Genomic DNA, 13,233 nt, shown 5'->3' with positions numbered 1-13,233 from the left:
AGAACTATGAAAATATTACACTAATAAACAAAAAAGTAAACTCATAAGGCACTTTCTAATGATACATTTCAAAGGAGCTCTAAACCAACCATTCTTAATATTGACAATTGCCATCCGTTCATAGCAAAAAATAATATAGCAACTTAATTTACTAATAAATGATTTTGGGCGATTTCAATTATTTTGTCCTTCATCAATACATCTCTAAACATTAAAATTTCAAGTGAAGAATTTTTTCTTTAGTTAGTTTCTACCAATTAGATGTTTCTAATCGCTTTGATTCTCTCTCTTATTTTTAAAATTCTCTAATATTTTTAAAAGCTAATATAATATGAGGCATTAAAATTTCAAGTGAAGAATTTTTTCTTTAGTTAGTTTCTACCAATTAGATGTTTCTAATCGCTTTGATTCTCTCTCTTATTTTTAAAATTCTCTAATACTTTTAAAAGCTAATATAATATGAGGAGGGATGTATTTACTACAGGAGTAAATTATTATAACTTATTCCACATCTTAGACTATTAATTCTTTTCAATCTAATGGTTAAAAACAATAAGAAATTAAATATGGAGAGAGAAGATTATTACTTACTCCGTATTATTTTTAACTATTAGATTGAGAAAAAACAATGATCCAAATTTGAAGTAAGTTATAACTCTTGGAGTAAATATATCCCCTCGTATAATATATAATAAATATAAAAGAGACATTAAAATTAAAGTTAAAGTTAAAGTACATACGAGGGATAAATTAAATCTAACCCCACATTTATATTTGGCATCTCTAATAATGATGTTATTACTCTTATATTTCTATAAAAAAAAATTAAAATTTCTTTTTATAATTTACCGAAAAATTTCAACGAAATGCTGGATTTTTTAAAATTATCGAAATTTTTGAAAAATTCGATTGTGCATTTTAAAAAAAAAATAATAAATTTTTCTACACTATCGAAAATTTGAAATTTATGATAAATCACCCGAAATTTCTGGTATATTTTCGAAATTTTGTGTAGAATAAAAAAAATTTACTAAATTATCTCCAGGGTCTTTTATGTTAAGAGTGAAGACTCATTTTAGTCCATCACAAATATTAGTCCTTCTGCTAATATTTTTCTGCTAATATTAGTCCTTCTGCTAATATTTTTCTCAAATCAGATTTTTCCTACTTCTAAACTGGTTCTTTTCATACTTTTAACTCGTGACTGGACTGACACGTTGAATTTTTTATTTTTTTATTTTTTAAGTACTAAATTAATTTTTATTTTTATTTCATTTTTAAAAAGTTATAAATGAATAATATCAAAATAGCCAAAATTATTTCTTATAAAGTAATTTTTAAATAAGTAATTTTCATGATTTCTACTAATATTAACAAATTTTATACATAAATTTTTTATCTATGAGGTCTCAAATCTAAATTCCTTCAAGTTAAAAGATTTTCACTTTACAACTAAACAAATCAATTTCTATCGTTAATAAAGTGACTATCATTTATAACTAGAAAAATCAATTTCTATTGTTAGTAAATTGACTATTATTTACAACAAGACAAATCAATTTCTATTGTTAATAAAGTGATTATCATTTACAACTAGATAAATCAATTTCTATTGTTAATAAAGTGACTATCATTTACAACTAGAAAAATCAATTTCTATTGTTAGTAAAATGACTATTATTTACAACAAGACAAATCAATTTCTATTGTTAATAAAGTGATTATCATTTACAACTAGATAAATCAATTTCTATTGTTAATAAAGTGATTATCATTTACAACTAGACAAACCAAATTCTACGGTTAGTAAAGTGACTGTCAATAACAACTAGACAAATCAATTCTATTGTTAGTAAAGTGACAATCATTTACAAATAGACAAATCAATTTCTATTTTATTAAATTGACTGTCATTTAATATGAAGATACTTAGGTTCGATACCATTTTAATACAAATTTTGTATTTTTTATTTTAAATTTAGAATTGTTTAAGATTAACCACATGGGCCTGAGTTCAACTCCTTATAAGAAATATTTTTTGCGTAGTTATATTATTAATTTATAATTGTTTAAAAATGAAATTAAAAATAAAAATTTTAAAAATGAAAATAAAATAAAATCCAACGTGACAATCCAGTCACGGTTTAAAACTTGGAAAAAACCGGTTTGAAAAAAATATTAACAGAAGAACTTATATGATCCGGTTAAATTTTATAAGGGATTAAATTGGATCTATTTTATTGTGACGGACTAATCTGAATCGTATAATATTTGTGAAGGACCAAAATGAGTCTTCACTCTTATGTTAATTAATGCCTACACAGTTGACCTTTTTTCTTTCTTCTACTTTATTTTATTCTATTAATCTTATTTTAATTTCTAAAATTCATATTAAATCCATTTTTTATTCAAAAATTATGAAAAAAAATTCTAACAATATTTCTTCTAATTTTACACTTCGTGTAATTTTATGAGAATTTTACTTTTTTTATTATTTTTCTTTAATTTCATTTTTTGTGTATATTTTAATTAGTTTAAAAATATTTTTATGTACTAAAAAATTCTAAATTTTTTATTATATGATCTAATAAAGGTGTATAACCTATGTTAAGTGACATATCAGTATCATTAGTGTCACTTATTTTTTTAAAAAGGAGTTTGGAAAAATAGAGATATGATAAAGTAGTAAAGAAATAAAAATTTGAAATTGAACATGAGAGTTTAATTGTGATTAATTATACTTTTTTACTTTCAACGTTTTTATGAAGCTTGTAGAATAATATCAAATGAGTGTAAAATGTCAAATAAGAGAAAAAGATGAACATGAGAGTTGTATCTTGAAAATGAAAATCTGAATCAAATGAGTTCTATCTTTATGAAGCTTTAGTATATAACCATTATTAATTGCCTAAAAAGTAGCTATAAAGATGTAATTATGAAATGCATTTCAATTTGAAATTGCATTTGGTTACTTATTTACCGTGTATCCGATCCGAGCCGTTTAAAATCAATTTATTCTGATTACTCGGTGGTTTGTGGGGGGTTCGGTTTTTTATCCATCTCTACAATAAACTTGTATATTAGGTGGTGTTTAAGCATGGAAAAGTTTGACTTTTACTCTGACATGTTCATTTTTACCTGCTAATTTTTTTAATTAAAAATCAAACAAAAGTTATTATATTAATATTTAATTATTTCATTTTTATTTCTCTCTCTTCGTTTTGAACTACAAAACTTAAAAATGCATAATGTAAATTAAGCAAAAAGGTAAAGGAATAAAAACATATAAAAAGTGTTTGATTGACTATGCCACTTTAAAACATTTACAAATGAAATATTTATATTTTCAACATTATCTGTACCGACAAAATAGATGTAAGATATAACATTTAGTCATGCTCAACTAATTACACAGGTAATGCAAAAAATTTCTTGCTCCTAGGGGTACATAGTGCTCCATATTTGGCATACTCTTTACTTTTAAATATTATTTTCCAATCTTATTAATAAAATGTGTTCTATATTTGGCCATGAACACAGTCAAATATGAAACACATTTTGTTAATAGGATTGAAAAATAATATTTAAAAGTAAAGAGCATGTCAAATATGGAGCACTATGCCAAATATGGAGCATTATGTACACTCATTTGATATTATTTTTCAAGTTTCATAAAATTGTTGAAAATTAAAAAGTATAATTAATCACAACTAAACTCTCATGTTCATCTTTTTCTTTTATTTGACATTTTACACTCATTTGATATTATTCTCCAAACTTCATAAAAATATTGAAAGTAAAAAAGTACTCCCTCCGTTCCTTTTTAAGTGTCGTTTTAGCAAAAAGCTCTTAAACCAAGATAATGAATTATTAGAGTTACTTTTTCTAATATACCCTTATTTATTTTTCTCTTTCCAAATAAATTCAATCATAAACTCTCTTTTTCCAATAACTAATTGAAAAATTTGAGGTGGAGTTAATGAGAAAATAAGGGTATAAATGACAAATTATAACATTAAATTATAAAACGACACTAAAATAAGAACAAAATTTTTTTTTCTAAAACGACACTTAAAAAGGACGGAGGGAGTATAATTAATTTCTTCTCTCTGGCACAAATTTGAATCTTTTACTACTAGTTGCATATCTTCATCTGCCACAATGAAAAATAATAGTTTTAAAAAGAGTACTTTGATTTAAAAGATTTATCTCTGTTTGAAATTATTTCTTCTTAATCTTATTTTGAATTCATGAATAGAGAAGCAAATCGAATCAACCAAACCGTCCAACTCGTCGCCGTTTCCAACCGAACCCGCTCAAACCGATGACTAGAATGGACGGAAATGGATCTGGATACTTCTTTGTCGTTTTTTTCAGATCAGCCTTTTTAGACCGAATCCAAACCATGCTGTTTCCAACCGAACCCGCTCAAACCGATGACTAGAATGGACGGAAATGGATCTGGATACTTCTTTGTCGTTTTTTTTCAGATCAGCCTTTTTAGACCGAATCCAAACCATGCCCAACCGATGTCCACCCCTACTTTATTGAAAGTGTTGGGAAAATTTGACATTTTCATAAACTTAGTTGTTTTTTCTTCTTCATAAGTGTACTTCCCGACAGAACCAGAAAAAAAAAAAAAAAAAAGCCTAGAGCAGGAGCCTAGCACGAGTGATTGGTGACACAAAAGACATTGAGAAATAAGGAAGTATACTATAAATCGGTTCTGAAACAAAAAATCACCTTCATAACTAATAACCAAACAAGTTGAAAGTGTGATTCAAGTATGTTAAATGAGAGTTTAATGTGAAACCAAACACATTCTAAGAATTCACCAACTTATGGAATATAAATTGAATTGAATCTCAAGTCTATCTATGACCGATCCTTAGACCAACCTTTACAATTTTAATGACTAAAATGATGACTACTCAATAAAATACAAACTCAACAACACTAAAAAAGTACCAAAACATGAATAGCGGAACGATATTTGCAACATCGATCCTTTCACACCTACAATTCTTTTTCTCTTTCCTTTCTCTCAAAATTGATGGAGTAAAACTGTTTCAAGCACGTTTTTTCCTCGCCATTGCAGGTCTTTTACCAAAAGCTGATGATGATTTGGAGGAACTTGTCAGCAAGCCTCTCAGAGTAGCTAAAATACCCAAACACATGAAAGGGAAATACATTGACAATAGTTTCTCAGATGCTTTCTTCGATCCCATCATTTCTGATAACACAGCAACCTGCAATCCATAAGCCACAAACAATCAAAAAATGTAAACTAAAAAGCAAGATATAGAGTCTTGTTAAGCCAACTCAGTTGGTAGCTGTGCAGGTACATAAGATTACAAGGGCGGGGGTTGCGATATCCAACTTATTCACCATTAAGGTACTAGGCAAAAAAAGTAAGAAATAGATATCCAAATTGTATCAAAATCAAATTGTGCCACCAACTACTTATAGCTCAGATGAAGGTTATCTAAAATATAAGTTTAACTTAACCTCACTCACAACAACAAACTTATAAGGTGAGAAATGCTTCTCAATTATAAACCCATTTTCAAATCATCTCATCTATTATGGAAGTATTAACACACAGCCCTTGCATCCAATAGAGAGTGGTTTAACAGATTATGGATAGATATGAAATCATCTTAAAATTTAAACCGAGTCAAATTCAATCATCTAAAACCAACTGATAAAGCGAGAGATGTTACTCTTTATAAACTCTTTTTAGGCTGTATATCCTATCAATTTGGCATCGCTCACCTTCTACACCGGATTTTCAGGACGAGTTAATCTCAATCCGAAAACCTAACAGACTATTACACCTCTAATATCAGTGAAACAAATGTATTTACAAAGCCAATGCAGAAGAGTAATTTAAGAAAGCCGTGTAATAAATAACCCAGTTAATAGGTTCGAATCAAATCTTAAATGTAATCCAATCTACAAATTAGCATAGCCCCAATTAAAATTTGTATTAAACTAAGAGAACAGACATGATAACCATTTTAAGAGGATCTAAAATCTTCAAATGCAAACACAACCTTAAAAACAAAAAACATTTTAATCCTAGTACAATCCAATAACAAAGCTTATCTTCAAATCAAAATGTTAATACAACAATCGCAGAATGAGAATGAATCTAATCACAAACAACAAATTCCTACAAACAAAAGTAATGATGCCAAATGAATGTATGGTCAACCATGGTTTAAAATTGCAGTCCACAACCGCAATATTGCTGATGCAGTAGTCTCTGCAACCGCATCAGACCATAATTGCGGTGTGAATTAAAACCATGCGTCCGACTGCCATTACAAATCAAACCAGACAATCTCGCTCATGTTTCTTTTAAGTATTTTCCTCAAAACTCAAAATTTCATAACCCAAAAACTCAATTTACTTCCTATGTAATAAAAAATCTTAACATCACAAACACCTCTCAATTAAAGTTTACGCTACAACTGCCCGCAATGCAATGACGGCAATTGCATTACCTGCATCCATGATTTACAGCCATGTTGTCACCTACCAATAAAAAGTTTAACTTTTTTTACCTATAACCCATCAGAAAAATCATCAAAATGTTCATTTTCTTCATTCTCCAATGACATACAGAACCCTGATAATTCAATACTATCACATGACCCATAAGAAAAAGGAAATTACCATGGAAGTGGAGAGAGAAACCCCATAGATCAAGCAAGTGGTATTAAACCAAGGCTTGGAAGACAAAATACCATAGATATTGATAAGAGAAAGGGGCCATTGAAAGAGAAGCTCAAGCCAAACAAGCCCAACGAAGAAATGGGGTTTGTCAGCAACAAGATAATCACCATACTCATTGGTGTACCATGTTTTCACGTTGACGAGAAAATCAGGGAAGTAAGAGAGAGGAAGACACGTTTGTGCATCTATCAATGGTGCAGCGATTGCTATCAAGAGGAAGAACAGGAACAAGATCGCATCTACGAGCTTCAACACAAAACCCATTTTTTTGATTTTGTTTTTGTTTCGGAGATTTGGGGAAGAAGGAATTGAAGAGGGAGATTTATTGATGGGTGCAGCTTGCACGACGATGAGAAAGAGGAATCTTGAAACCTTGAGGCAATTAAATATGATGTTTACAATATATAAATAGGGGGTTAAAAATTTAAACTAGTATAAATTAATAATATTAATTTTTTAAAATTATTTGTGACAATTAATTTAAGAGAAAGAGGTTAAAGGTAGTGCACTGACAGCGTAAAAAAGTTTTACACTGTTATCCAATAGAAACAAATTGTTTTGCCATGTCATATAAGTTTTTTTAAAATTACAGTCTGACTTGTCCTGATTCATGGTCGTGATTGGTTGACAGTGTAAAACTTTTTTACACTGTCAGTGCATCACCCATTTTCTCTAAGAGAAAATGGGTGATGCCTGACCGTGTAAAATAGTTTTACGCTGTCAACCAATCACAACCATGTATCTAATTAAAGCCCTCTTTTATTTTAAAAAACTTTTAATGACATGGCAAATTTATGATTTTCTATTGGATGACAGTGTAAGCGCATATCTATTAAACTCTTAATTTAACAATAATGTTGTTGAAAGGAAATGTTCTTTTATGCTTTAAGTTTACAAATTATTTGATCTACTTGTCATTTCTTCGTTGATGTATAGATCTTAAAAATCGTTTTTATTAACTACAATTTAGATCTTAAAAATCGTTTTTATTAACTACAATTTTTTAGATAGTTATGTTTATGTATGTATCAGACAACATAATTTGTAAAATATAATAAAATGACAAAGTTGTTTTCTAACTTAACCAAAAATTTTAGATACATATGTTAATTTGTAAATTTTTCTAGATAGATATATTTAACAAACATAACATAATTTGCAAAATATAACAAATTCACAGTTTTTTCTAACTTAACTGGGAAATGTTTGTGTAAATTTATAAATTTTTTAGACAAAAATGTTACAAACATAACATCATTTGTAAAAGATAACAAAATGAGTTTTTTCTAAGTTAACTAGAAAATATTTGTGAGGGCGTTCTAAAATAACTTCAAAGTGAGACACTACAATAAGTCTCTCGTCCAAAAACCATTGCTTTCGTTTACAAAGGTGGTCACCAGAGTGGAATGTTACATAAAAGATGAAGAGAACAATGCTGAGAAGAAGGCAGCATACGTCAGGGAGTGTATTTCTAACGCCGAAGGTTGCACCACCAAAGAAAGAGTAATTGTACCTCTCCCATCAAGGATAAGATTGCATTCAAGAGAGTAGGTTGGACGATGGAGAACTTCACACCCCTGAATATTTGCCGTGAACAGAGCTTGCACGAAGTTCTCCACCTATACAACATCCCTACGACCCTAGCTCCGAAAGCGTATGTAATAGGTCCTGAACCAGGTAGATGGTGCAAGTTCCATATAGTCAAAGGACATCATACAGAGGACTGTTACCAACTCAATAAAGATATTGAAAGGTTGATCCAAGAGGAACACCTCAAAAAGTATGTAAAGGGTGATTCTTCCCATGGGTCAAAAAGTCCAGCTCACGAGGGCGAGAAGACACAGGAAGTCTCAGACCTAACTGTTAGCTAAAGTTTTCTACACTACATTATCCTAATAGAGAAGAGGAAAATATCTTTTAAGATATTGTAAGTTTTTCGACAAAAAATAGCATGTGTACCAAAATTTCATTGAAATCACTCTTTGTAAGAAGGAAGCGTTGAATTAGAAATATTTGCTAAGTTTTGTACTTATTCGACGAACAAGGATGTGGCATTCGATGGAGTAGTGTGAATTTGAATGAAGGATAACTGACTTTCGTCCTTAAATGTTTTTACCAGAGGACGCGTGGAGCTTTGGGGCAAAAGGAAGACATGCCAGGAGACGTGGCATATTCTGAACGAAAGGCCGTTGAAAACAGTTATTCTCGATTTAGTATATATAGGAGTCTTAGTTTTAGGATTCATGTGTGTTCATTCATATTGTTCAAAATCCCACTTAAAACTCAAAGTAATTGCGTATTGAGAAAAAGAGTCTCCTAAGAATGTACGTGTAAACATCATCTTTCCTTTTTACAGTTTGTAATTTATCATTCCCAGAATTTTACTTATAGCAATTTACTTTCAATTTCTTTTATCATAGTTTCTTTACAAGTTTATTAGATTACTTTAGAGAATCATTCGGATCAAAATGAACAATATCACAAGATTATTGTTAGTGCTTTTGAGGATTGGCTTTATGTTTGGTAAAACTAATTTAGTAGTAATAGGTTAAATAGAATTATAACTTGTAAGAGAAAGCAGGTTGAAGTTCTATTTAATGGAGAAACATGTTGTGTTGAAATGTTTCAACATCTGGAACAACATGTCGAAGAAGATGTCGTGACATCGTAAATGACATCGTGTTTTAGCTGACAGTTTGGATTCTATTATAACAGAAACAGAATATTCCTAAAACATTGAATCCTATGTGGAGCTATATCTAAGGAGAACATTTAGGAAACTAAATGTTGAAAGATTTTATAGGAGAATATGTTGCAAAAGTGTAACAACTTATTGTTGTTACTTGGAGCATATTTTATGGAGATATTTGTGGAGAATATCTTGGAGCTTATATTGTGAAGCAATTTTAGCAACAGTTTGTTATGTCAGTTTGTTACGATTTAAAGGTCAAAAGAATGAAGTCAGAATATTGAAGATTATGTAGTTTCTAATTATGGAGATAATTTAGGAAACTTATGATTAAAGACCTATATTTTAGAAGAAGATATCGGCTGATTTGTAACAGCAAATATAGCTGTGATTGTAAGCCCAAGTCCAGTTGGAAATAAGTTATAAATAGAAGCTTTGTGACCTAAATTTGGTACCAGCCGTAATTTTAGTAATGTAGTTTTTAAGGGATGAGTCTGTAAAGTGAACCACCCGGATTGTGGGATGGTCACTGATATGTGATTCTCGAAGCTGTTAAGCAAGAGAAGTTTACTGTGAATCTCAAAGCCTGTAGGTAAGAGATGTTGTGTTCTTGGAGGAAGCTGTTAAGAAACTCCAGGTTATGTTTATTTGTGTATTTAGAATGTTGGTGATTAGGCCGTCGATGCAATGGCTGAGGTGTTAACTGCTAAACATCATTGCTATGATTGGGAGTGGAATGGAGATATTCCATATTTAGGGAGAACCTACGTAGAAGGGTCATTGGGTAGTCATTAAGTGAAAAGTTGTAAACGGGGGAGTTTAGCTTTGAATTGATACTGCTAATAGTGGACTTCATTCCTGGCTTGGTAGCCCCCAGAGTAGGTTGGTTGAACCGAATTGGGTGAACAATTCTGTTGTGTTTTTATTGCTTTTCTGTGTCATACCCCAAAATTTGCCTTCCATATTCCATTTACAATGATTCAAAGTTCAAGATTCAATTCCAAAGCTTTGCTCAAACAATCCCAAGATCCACAGTCAACTGATCCAAACCTAAAGGTCAACTACAATCGAAGCACGATTCAAACCTATGCTCATTGGTCAAACATCAAGTATAGAGGTGCATAACCATCATTTGATCAAAGAATGATCATGATTCCATTAATAGAAACTCAGAGATGAACAAATACAAAAAGGTTCAAATTAGGGTTTCTTAGGAGAAAGTCAACCCAACTTTGACTGGGCATAACTTTCACATGGAACATCAAAAATTCCCCACTTAAAACCTATTTTGAAGGAAATTGGATTCCCTACAATTTTGTCTCTCACAAGCCAGGGCTAGAAAGGCTTCATTTGAGAGGTATGATGCAAAAGATTACAGGTCATTTTCAAGCATCCTTCAAAATCAGTTTTTGTCAAAGAAGATATGATCAAGATAAAAGCTCCAAATGAAAAATATGTTCTAAAGTGGCTTGTAGAGAACACTTTGAGGTTTCCAAAAAGTATTAGAACTCCCTCATAGCTTAAAAATTGAGTGAGATATGCTTGATCAAAGTTGGGTGATTTTGGAGGACCAAATGTGAAAGATAAGGTTCAAATTGAGAAATTTTGCAAATGGGCCTATGGTTTTATGATACAAACTTGATCCACAAGCTATCCAAACAACATGCCACAAATTTCACCTTTTATTTAATTTATATATAATTTTATTTCATTTTTAAATGATTTAAAATAGTTTAATTAAAGGCAAAATACAATGTAATTTCGTGCATATTGATTGGAGAAAAAATCAACACAAAATAGAGCCAAAATAGAAGGTTTCTATTTGAAAATAAAATCAATTTTCACAAGAATGGCAAGAATGGATTGAAGGAGTTTTAGACCTTTCTTTTAGACCTAATTCATTCACTATAAGTAAAGGAGAGTGGGCACACGAATAAGGGTTCAGAAATTGGGAGAAAGAGGCACATTCAAGAACACGAAAATCCTTCACAAAACTTGAATTCAGTTTCAAGTAATTAGGGTGTTTTAACAAGATTCAAAGGTTGCAATAGCTCGCTCGTGGCATTCTGAAGGTGAGGGGATATTAGCATAGCATCAACACCCCCAGAATTCCTCCATATAAGCCCAAGTAAGTCGTTGATAAAGTGAACTCGATTCCAATAATTTACGCATCTTCACTGCAATTTGGTTGCATATTGTGTTTTGTATATGTGTTGTGATCGTTCCTGAATGATTTGATTGAAGTTTGCATGCCTTAAACGTGTTTCACCATTGATAGCCGAGTTGGGTTTTTAGGGTTTGAATTGGGGGTTTTTGTTGGAGGTAAAATTAGGTTAAATCAATAGCATGACCAGATTCGCATGATCAAAACGAGGAGAATGGGATAGGTGCGCCAAATTTATGTGTGTTTATGTGCAAACCGCTATTTCCCAGGTATACTGGCTACGAAACAATTCGCAGCAATTTCGTAGCAGATTCCACAGGTCTTTTGCAGTTCTGATGGGGACGATGATGAGTTGTCATCATCTGGTTCGCCAATTTCAAATTTCGCGCGCGTGGTTTAACTGTTGGTTTGTTTTCTTATGTAATCCATTCATCGCGTTTGGTTAACACGTCAACGCCATAGTTGAGTTGGCGTGCGTGTTAGTTGTTCACTCCAGGGTCCAGGGTTCGATCCCTGGCCCTTTCATATTTTTTTCTAAAAATCTTCTCCTTAATCATATGCGCCTCACACCATAGGGTGCACAGTAAACCCTCAAGATCTAGCCATCCAATCTCCACTTAGCTAAGATCAACGTCCAAAATCTAGTCCCTATGCCATGTACCTTAATGATGATCACATTGAACCAAAATCCTAATAAACTAAATAATTTTTATTATTTATTTGTTTAAGTTAAAATACTTTTAAATATATTAATTATATAATAATAATTATTTTTTATAAATAAATTATTATATGATATTTATATTAAAATGTCAATTTGTTGTTCGTTCCGATTAAATCGATTAATCGCTATGGGCAATAATAATTTTAATTAAAATGTTATTTAATTAAAATGCAATTAATTTCTATTTGGTTAAATGGTTTCGACTATCTTATTAGTCGCGATGATTAACCTTTCTATTTTCCATACTTCAATTCATTATTCTTTTTAATCGAATCAATCGATTACGAGGAGTAATGATACAAATTAATTATCAAAAATTATAAAAAATACTATTATTCGTTATTAGTGATAATCAAATTAATTGATTAAAATTGGTAACGATACAACTTCAAATCTATTAACTATGGTAATTGAATCAATCGATTATCGCGGTTAATAGTGCATACTAAAATCAGGGTTGTACGCCCACATCCTAAAACACCTCTCAAACCTTTCAAAACCACAATATTAGACTACGAATCTTCATCCTTATGAATTAGACAATTCAAAACGCTTTTCAAAGGACAAACAATTTCAAACACCTTCAATTCTGATTCTAAGGCGTACAACCCTTCCTCGAACTACGTTGACTCTGATTCTCCCTAAGGAGATACGTAGGCACTTGGCAACAAGGCGAGTCCCCCTCCCCCATAAATCTCATTTTTTCCCGATTTAAATTATAAACCTTTAATTATGATGATTATTTGCCTTAACCCTGTTTGTCACCTTTCTTTATGTTTTGCCATAACCCTTATATTTGCAATGTTAACCTTTAGGAAAGGGTTGAGGGTGCCTAACACCTTCCCTCGACCTGAATATAGTATCTTACCCTGATCTCTATACTGCGTAGGGTTTCCTATTCGCCCTTCAGAATAG

The 13,233-nt window shown here is 30.9% G+C and overlaps 1 protein-coding gene across 1 annotated transcript; it reads right to left on the bottom strand.

Annotated features, from left to right (window-relative positions):
• Nucleotides 1–4,724: 4,724 nt before the first annotated feature.
• LOC131626394 (uncharacterized) lies at nucleotides 4,725–7,111 on the bottom strand. The gene is made up of 2 exons (XM_058897208.1): nucleotides 6,682–7,111; nucleotides 4,725–5,249 (listed from the first exon to the last, which is right to left on the bottom strand). The coding sequence occupies exons 1-2, from the start codon at nucleotides 7,003–7,005 to the stop codon at nucleotides 5,070–5,072; spliced, it is 504 nt and encodes a 167-aa protein (XP_058753191.1). The 5' UTR covers nucleotides 7,006–7,111; the 3' UTR covers nucleotides 4,725–5,069.
• Between the last annotated feature and the right edge of the window lie 6,122 nt (nucleotides 7,112–13,233).

The sequence above is a fragment of the Vicia villosa genome, unplaced genomic scaffold (assembly GCF_029867415.1).
Source record: "Vicia villosa cultivar HV-30 ecotype Madison, WI unplaced genomic scaffold, Vvil1.0 ctg.000286F_1_1, whole genome shotgun sequence".
NCBI lineage: Eukaryota > Viridiplantae > Streptophyta > Magnoliopsida > Fabales > Fabaceae > Vicia > Vicia villosa.
The sequence above is the reverse complement of the archived record's forward strand: the minus strand, read 5'-3'. Positions and strand labels throughout refer to the sequence as shown.